This window comes from Hemibagrus wyckioides, linkage group LG11 (assembly GCF_019097595.1).
Source record: "Hemibagrus wyckioides isolate EC202008001 linkage group LG11, SWU_Hwy_1.0, whole genome shotgun sequence".
Classification (NCBI taxonomy): Eukaryota; Metazoa; Chordata; class Actinopteri; order Siluriformes; family Bagridae; genus Hemibagrus; species Hemibagrus wyckioides.
The window spans coordinates 21,973,416-21,983,174 of NC_080720.1; the positions used below are offsets into that span (position 1 = coordinate 21,973,416).

Below are 9,759 nucleotides of genomic sequence, written 5' to 3' on the forward strand. Positions count from 1 at the left end.
AGGCTCATTGATGCACGTGGGGAGTGAAGGCTGGCCCGTGTGATCCGATCCAACAGACGAGCTACTGTTGCTCAAACTGCTGAAGAAGTTACTGCTGGTTCGCCTTCAGGGATCTACTGGAGTCTATGCCTTGACGTGTCAGGGCCGTTTTGGAAGCAAAAGGGGGATCAACACAATATTAGGCAGGTGGTCATAATGTTATATCTGATTGGTGTATATAGAAGGAATGCTGGCTAACCTTATAATTATCATAATCATCATTATGAATTATATGCATATGTCTCTCGGGCAGTGTAAAAGTTATAAACTCGTGATTAGCATTTGGAACAAAATATACCAGTGTTTAATGAACCAGTGTGTATTAATCTATAACCAGATGATCATTATGAGCGAGTGCGCGCGCGTGTGTGTGTATCTGTCTCTGCTCACTGTGTCTTTAAATGCTCGGTGCACGCGCGTTGGACTGAAGCAGAAGACGCGTTTTTACTTCAGTCTGAAAGCGAAATTCTCCGGAACACCGAGTCTTTCTGGTGTTTATACGGACCAACATGATGTTACCATACGGAGCAGCTCCTCTGATTACCAGATCTGCCGCGAAACATCTGGCCAGCTGCTGATGAAGCCGAAGGGAGGTTGTGCTCTGTTGTAAGCGGAGGGTCTCCCCAGGTTTTTCCCGCACGACGGAAATAAACACGGAAGCTTCTTCGCTGTCGGCTTCTGCTCGAACCTCGGCCACCGTGCTGGATGCTGAAACGCATGAAGACACGGTGTGAAATGAAGACAAGGATCAGGGATATGAGCTAAGAGTGAAACGGCCTAGGGGGAAAAAACGACATTTCTTCTACGGGGATTCCAGCGAGGAAAAGAGAGATGTATGTGAAAGAGAGGAGAATATTTAATGCGGAGATTGGAATCATAGCGACTAGATTCAGTGACGGATTACTTGACTGCTGTGAATACTGCATTTAGGAAGAGGACGATTTCACATTACAGATGAAATGACAAGGTTGAGCTACCCTAACCCAGGTTCTCATGTGTTGACTCAAAAATCTCCACTAGCATTTTTTTAACGCACGGAGTTTACTTGATGCTGGATTACGGAGTCGGGGCGTCTCTGTGGACAGTGCGCATGCGCAGATGGCCAACGCGAGCGATCCCGGCGAAAGCAACAAGCCCTCGCTTCAGGACTATGCCATCACTGCCTCTGCTGTGAAACTGGCCTCTCTCGGTCTCATTGCAGGGGTCAGTTTGTTGGGAAACATGCTAATTTCACTGTTGGTGATGAAGGATCGTTCTGTTCACAAAGCACCATATTATTTTCTGGTCGATCTGTGTTTGGGTGACATAGCACGCTCGGCATCGTGCTTCCCATTCATGATGGCGTCTGTGGCACGTGGCTCGACGTGGGCTTACGGAGGAATGAGCTGCAAAGCTGTGGCTTTTCTATCTGCTCTGTTCTGCTTCCATGCCGCCTTCATGTTGTTCGGTGTGAGTGTCACACGCTATATGGCCATCGCACACCACCGCTTCTATGCCAAGCGTGTGACACCGTGGACATGCGCTGCCGTCATTGGTGTTTCGTGGATTTTGGCAGCAGCCATGGCCCTGCCACCTGTGTTTGACATGAACATGTACAGATTCATGCATGAGGAGGAACAGTGCATGTTTGAGCAGCGCTACGCGAGGGCCAACGACACACTAGGATTCACTCTGATGTTGGCTGTAGTAGTGGGAGCCACACATGCAGTGTATGTCAAGATGCTCTGCTTCGTCTATGACCACCGCAAGATGAAGCCAGCCCAGTTAATCCCAGCTGTCAGCCACAACTGGACTTTTCATGGGCCTGGAGCCACAGGTCAAGCAGCTGCTAACTGGATCGCTGGATTTGGACGTGGCCCGACACCTCCCACTCTAGTGGGCATCAGGCAGGTAGCACACAGTGCCAACAGAAGGCTGCTTGTCCTGGATGAGTTCAAGATGGAAAAGCGTATTGGGAAAATGTACTACATGATAACGCTGGCTTTCCTGCTGCTCTGGGCACCGTATATTGTGTTGTGCTATGCGCAAGTGTTGGTGAAGGATAGTGGCATGCCACGGGCATACGTGAGTGCTGCAGTGTGGCTCACTTTCGCTCAGGCAGCAGCCAATCCGCTTATTTGCTTTGTTTTCAACAAGGAGCTCAGGACACGATGCCGAGCCTGCTTCCCTTGCTGCTTGACTACTCCTACACAAACGCCCATGGAGCCATATTGTGTGATCTAAAGAAAGTGTCTGGTCTACACTTATATTTTCCTTCTATTGAAAGATACTTCATAAGACCAAAACTGAGCTGTAATGAACTGATCTGACAAAAAACAGATTTTCTGACATTATAAATGACAGAATTCGATTAAACATGGAGTAAATCATTACAGCATGGGCCATTATAGGAAATTAATCAACAAACAGGTGGTGTGATGCATTACCACCCCTTGCTTACATCATGTTTTCCTGTTATTTTCCTATAACAGCATATGTCAGTGTTTTATTCTTCATATAACACAGCAATTTGTGAACTGTTTATAGTTACGTTTAATGTTGCGTAACTTTTGTGAGACGAGTTATTTCCTGTGTCTTGTGTCACTTACGTTCAAAGGATCTATGAATACATGGAGGTAGAAGAGTTTAAAAATGAATACGTTTATGAAATCTGATTCTCAAATGAATAAGCTAATTCACATTCACAGAAGAAGGTTTTCGAACAGCAGCGTTTATAACCTAATTCATATTCATGAAACGTGATCTGTAAATGCAGAAAGAATTTAAATTCATAATGCATGATTGATAAAATTCATAAACACACAACCGGGTTTGGACATTTCTGAATGTTTTTACATTTATGAATTCATTTTTGGATCTGCATTTCCAAATAGTCATATGTGTGTATATATCACTTTGGATTTTCGTTTCATTATATGGAGACTAGGCCCCAATTCACAAATTTGTGTTTTTGTTCTCTTTATCCAATCAGATGTGAGATTTCAATCCAGCCAACTATAATATGCCTTTCTCAATGCTATGTCCAGAAAAGATTGTGTTTCAAGATGGCTGATAAGCAGACATAAGGAACACAGAATCTCTCATTGTTCTTTATAATTCTAAACACATTATGAAGGTAGTAGTGTTTAATGACAAAGTGTGGAATTTGCAAACGCTGTCCTGTAATTGAGAAACACTTTGCATCAGACATGCAAATTATGCTTCTTGTGTCAAAGCATTGAGCACAGCTTATTACGAGGAGTTGGCTTGGAATCTCACGTCTAATTGGTTGAAGATTGCAAATGCAGATTCAGTAATTAATTCATAAATGTAAAAACATTCAGAAATTTATGCACACTTGTATATTTATGAATTGTGTGTTTTGCACTTGTGAATCATATATTGGGAATTTAAATTTATTCATGCAATTGTAAACCTTATTTTGTGAATGAATGTGGGGATTGCAAATATATGTGTGTATATATGTTTATATATATCTTTGTGAATGTGAATTAGCTGACACATTTGTGAATCTAAGTTCATAAATGTATTAATGTATTCTATCTCCATATTCCCTCACCATCTTCCAAAAGACCAGAATGTGTCCAATTTCCCGAAATCTTCCCCACAGCTTGTTACAAAGCAGGGATGCCTAAGACATAAACGTAAAATCAAAAAAACATCTACTTACAGAAAGCCTCTTTGTTAAATGACGACACATTTTTAATCCGTTTATTATTAGGCTTAAATAACGAGGATCGTCTGCCATACAAGTCCCTGTGAACGAGCTGTTGCTATAGAAACAAAAGCATATTAGATTGAGTGCATTAATATAAACCTGTCTTTTGAATTACGGTGAGTATTTTTGTCAGAGCTGCTTTTAGAGAAAATTAATCATCACCTTCTGACCAATCAGACTCAAGAATTCAGCAGAAGAATTCAGTACAACTTGAAATAAAAAGGGTGAAAAGGGTAAAAGTACTACACTGAAGGCAAAAAGAACAATGTTATTACATTTCTATTTAAGGATTTTCTGTATCTCTAATTAATCATTGCGATGGTTTTGATTGAGCAGTGGTGGGACGGATAAACAGCTGTCTGTTATAGCAACCTTTTTGCAGTTTGGTGTAGCTGTGAGGTAGTAGACCACCTTACATTTACAAGACACCATCTTTATACCTATTCATTACTGTAGTTTTAGTGCTGCTTACTCAATCATCTAGTCACTGTGCTCATAAACCCAACCATTTATCTAATAGCTAATTTATACTGTTAATTTATTAATTGCATCCCAGATCGCATACTTGTGCACTACTCTGTGCCATTTTGTAGTATAAATAGTGTTCACACTGAAAATTCCAACAAGAAAAAGTGCACTTTAAGGACCTGGTTGATGCACCTATTCATGACTCATTTTACTGGTGCCCCAGTAATGATCTGACGTGCCACATTAAAATAAAACCTTTTAATCGAGTTTTAATAAGTTCCAAAATGCGTCAAAGCAACACTAACTTCACCTACACTACCTCTTGAAAACAAGCTCTGAGACACGCTCATTGTAGTCCAGTTACCACAGCGACCTCGCACGTAAAAACTGTGCATGTCATAACTGGAGCACTCTGTTCGCACCCAGCTGCCTCCAGTCAGTGCATCGGTGTGAGGTACAGTAATAGGCTACGTCTGAAACTGACGAAAGTTTTAAAATAATAAGACTAACTATTTCAAGCAGAGGTAGAAAAACAGAGAGCCAGGTTTGAGAGAGTGAGGTAAGACACCGGGTTACTAATTAAAGGTAATAACACAAGCTATGAAGCTACTATAATTTCTGTTGCTGGTCACAGGATACGCCTAGGTTTTCCCTTTTAACTTTGACCCCTATGGGGGCATATGTTAGTTAAAGGAAACAGATTTGATGTCCTCCATTTTAAGTAAATATGGCTGAGGTACACCATCATGCTGGCTTATCAATTGAGAAATAGGAGCTTTGTAAATCGAGTTACAGTAAAGTGTCGGCCAAAATGACCTGTCGGCCAAAATGAACATAGATGGTGCAGTTTAATGGTACATAAATAAACCGGTTAATTTACGACTCAGTGTTGGACATGAGAGGCTGTCAGCCTACAGAATACTTTGTTTACTTTCTGTTTACTGTTTTACTACATATATACTTGATTTGACATTGTTGACTCAAATAAATGTTCTTTAGGCTACCCTTACATTGCTGTTTGTTATATTTGTGGAATGCAGAGTACAAACATTAGGCATTCAAGAAACTTTTGAGTATTGGGAGCCTGAAATTAGAAATTTATGCCTATTAACACCTCTGGTAGTCGGAAGAGGGGCGGGGCTACCAATATAGGGGAGAAGCCCTCAGGAGAGGAAAGAGGCTTCCTGGAGAGGGGTGGAGCTACGAGCTGCTGATGCTGTATGAGAAAAAATTCATCACCTCAAATCAACCACTAATACATACATACTTTGGGACGTAGCTCTTGTCATTTTATGTGTCAGAATAATTATTTATAATCATGCATAATATCCATACAGGATAAAGAGGCATAATGGAATCACACAAAAGATGGAAATACAGGATCACCTTTCACACTTCACTTCATAAATGGTTTCCCATGTGGCTGAATGTTTCATTTTATTTTTTGTTCAAGGCTTCTTAGGCTAGATATGTATTTGTGGCTTATTAAAGGGTTCTACTTTCAACCTCCTCGAGTAGGGAAACACTCTGTTGTATGATTGTGCATAAGACTTTTCTATGTCCCAGGTGACAAAGTCAAAGAACCCCAAGGGTTGTAGATGAACTGAGTACAACAGGCACATTCACATGTTTCTCAACAAAACATATTTTTCTGTAACATCTGTATAATTGATTTCTAATTCATTATTTTTTCGATGTAATATATTTGCAAATCCTTTAACGGATCTTGGTGCGTCAGAAATATTTCAGTGTGCGAATGAAGCAACATCCTTCCGTCTTCATGTTGTTCAACTGTTATTTAAAGCATATTTTATATAAGGACTTGAACAAGCTTTTATTGATGTTTTTGTTAAGAAATAATATGGACTGCTGTTCCAGAGACGTTTGCACTGTCTGTATTACAAGTCAAATAAAACGGATTGTCACTGATGGTTCAATATGGCCTATATAATGTTGTTTTTATAATTAATTCTCTTTTATACAGCAAACCTTTATCCTGTTCAAGGTGAAGCTATGTTTACAAGTCTCAAATCACCAATTGCTGTAATGTGAAGTCAGCAGTAGGTCTTCCTATTACTGGTTGCTATAGTAATAATGTTTCTCAGTGGGTGATGCAACTAGCTTTTCAATTTATTTTTCTTGCTGCTAAAATGCAACATTCTGGAGGGAGATTTGGTGTTTGTATATAAAATGACCCCGTGCATCATGCCATATGAAATAAAAGAGAGGCACTAGTTTAGTCATCAGTGGTCGCTTATGACGCTGGAAGTTGCCAGCTCTCACTGAAAATGAATGATCTCTGGATGCTTTGTCACTGTGAGATGCTGTATTGTGAACATAGCATGACAGTGTCTCCTGTCCACTAAGTGCAAGGCAGGAATGAATACTGGATGGGATGCCAGTCTTTCTCAGGACACCATGAATCCACATTCACACTCATGTTATATCATTTAAACTGAACTAATAATAAAAATGTGTACAATTAAGAGAGCCTGATGCTTTGAGGAAATTCTCCCACTCCTTATAATGTTGTTGTTTTGATTAATGAATGATTTTACTTTTGTACCCTGTGTTGTGGAGAATGCCTCTGGAGTCACCATTACTCTTACCAGGATAAAGTGATTACTGAATATAACGGAATATCAGTGAATGAATGAATCTAGAAATTGATACAATGAAGTGCATTTAAAATGTTGTCAAGTTTGTACTTATGTGTTTGTCTTAATGTGGAGCTGAAGGGGGTTTCAGTGTTGCTTCATTTGTGCTCCTATGATGTATTCCACCCCCTTAGACTACCACATTTTAACTAACATTATGCTCTGTGAATTTCATTCTGGACTGATCGAGCAAAAAGGGAAATAATTTGTAATACCAATTGCTCTTTTTCATTGAAACAAATGTTGTTTAAAGCAACTGTGTATGCTACAAAGAAGATGTTGCATTCAGCTGTCCACTGACTGTAGATTTTTTATTCTCTGCATCATGTTAAAATAGGTGTTGTTGGTAAAATATGTCAAATGTGCCTTTCAGGTGCCACTGAAACTCCACTCGATCCATTATGCTGCCTGTCATCCTCCTTCTACAGCTCAGCTTTGAAAATGACTGAATCAACACTGGCATTTCCTCAAGTGATTTTCATCTCTGTCAAGGACTTTACTGGATTAGTGTATTACAAAGCATATCCTTACGAAAAGGAAAAAACTCTTTTCAGGCTTTTCAGCAATGATTTATACATTTTTCATTTCCCACTAAATTTCAAGTATGTTAGACAGAAAGGTACTTATTATAGCATTTGCATGGAATCTGGTAAAAGGGCAGTGTAAATATGCAAGATCAGACAAGAAAAACTGAACTACTTAAGATTACAATACCCAAACTCTCAGCTCACACACACACACACACACACACACAAACACACACACACACACTGTTTACAGAAATGCATTCAATTTCAAAACCAAAGATTTTGGCCTTTTGGAGAAACTGAGCAATAAAATATAACAACAATGCATCTGATATTTAAAATAAATTAAAAATACAGTATTTATAAACTACATTTACTATATATACATTTAACTGACATATTAAAAACGTAATCAGTCAATCAATCATCAGTTAATGACAGTACTGGTTGTATGCATGTCTTTAAGAGTTAGATTGTAACACATATTGTCAGTTATACCATGAAATCTATGAAATAGCAGAACGACAAATTCAGCTTTCATGCTTTGTGTCTAAGAAAGCAGTTTTTATTATACAGTATATCAGTCAAGCTGCTGTCATGCCAGTACAGCTACATCACTCATTTGTAATGATAAAGTATGCTGTCTTGCTAATAAGCAGCTTTACACTGCCCTTTCAGTGATGTATTGACTGGTTTGATTCAGTGGATCACTCATTGCTATTGACAAATTTGCTTTGGGTTGGACTAGAACCAGCTGGCTGTAAGTGATTATATGATTTGTGGTTTGAATTGAAAATCCACATAGGGCATATTTATAGCAAGAGCAGGAACCATTGTGCATAGTAATGATACTGACTATTCTTATGAACTTCACAGTTGAATGACAATGGACTCGTCCATATCCACTGTACGTACGCACATACAGAAACACTATAGGCTGTTTTGTGTTGTTTGCTGTTGTTTGTTTGTTTGTCTATTTTACTTAATCTTCAAATATCCAGCTCTGTTCCAGTGAACCTGTGCAGTCTCTTGCATCAGATTTGTGTTCTTGTTCCTGTGTGACAGGACTAGAACTTGATTTGGTCTTATTCTATCATAGCCTACTAACGTCAAGGTGCAACATTGTACATTCTGGTATGAAAGAGTGATTACCATAACCTTCCTGTCAGCTCAAACCCGAGGCCATATAACACCTACTGTAATTTTTCTTTTCCATTATTACTTTAAAGTGTACAAGCTGGTGTGCATGAAAATCCTAGATTTGCTGGTTCTGAGATAGTCAAAGTCACTGAGATCACATATTCCACTTTTTCTGATGTTTGATGTGAACATTAACCTTAATCTACATGATGTTATTTTGGCCTACTGCCACATGATAGGTAAATGACATGAATGTGCAGGTGTACAGATGTTCCTAATAAAGAGGCCATTGAGTGTATATGTTTCACAGACACCACTTTAAGTATCATGGATCTCCATCCAGCTAGAGAGGTGTTTCAAGATCTCACTAATATAGCACTGACATAGATCTCTACGCTATAAGCTATGGCATGGAGGAAATATCTCACTTCTATTGTATCTTCTGCTTTACTCAGGCATTGTGGTAGAGTTCTGTATGACCACAAAGATTAATCATCTGAGATAACCAACAGTAGTAATTTATGTTGAGGCCTTTAGGACATTTTATGGCATTAAGAAAACAATTTTAAAGTAAATATATTATAGTGAGGACATTCAAAGCCGCACACATAGCTTTTAAAAGGAAATGTTTGGCAATGCTCTAAGATAGTGGACCAAAAATATTGTTAAAGCATCTGTCAAGAGACCACTAAGAAAACACTGTGTGAAAAAAGCATAACCCACCAATCAATAAGTGCTAACAATGACACAGACCAACCATTCCTAATTCTCTTTTTCTCTCTTTTTTTATAAGCTAACAAGATAACATGTAATTCATTAAATAGTTAATCCCTCAACTTCCTTCATTCATAACATACTTTAACTGCGGAACATGAAGCATCTTTTTTGATTCATTTTAAATACAAGCCAAGTAAAACTACAAAGTGAATTCCTATTCATTCATTTATCTTCATTACCTGCTTTATCTTCTTCAACGACCCTTTGGATTGGGAACCTAGGAACACAGGAACAAAGTAGAAAGACACATGCCAGTCCATAGCAAGGTACCATGCACACAGATTCAATTACTTATTCAAGATCAGGGCCCATTCAACTACTATCTTGATTTTAGGGAGTTGGAGAACCTGAGGAAAACCTACACGGACATTAGTACATGCAAATTTCACAAAGAGATCTTAGAGCAATGAGGACATAATACCAGTGCTCTGTG

At 38.9% G+C, this 9,759-nt stretch overlaps 1 protein-coding gene across 1 annotated transcript; it reads left to right on the forward strand.

Annotated features, from left to right (window-relative positions):
- Nucleotides 1–458: 458 nt before the first annotated feature.
- gpr27 (G protein-coupled receptor 27) lies at nucleotides 459–6,121 on the forward strand. The gene has a single exon (XM_058401881.1). It carries the CDS (start codon nucleotides 1,138–1,140, stop codon nucleotides 2,260–2,262), a length of 1,125 nt encoding a protein of 374 aa, XP_058257864.1. The 5' UTR covers nucleotides 459–1,137; the 3' UTR covers nucleotides 2,263–6,121.
- Nucleotides 6,122–9,759: the final 3,638 nt, after the last annotated feature.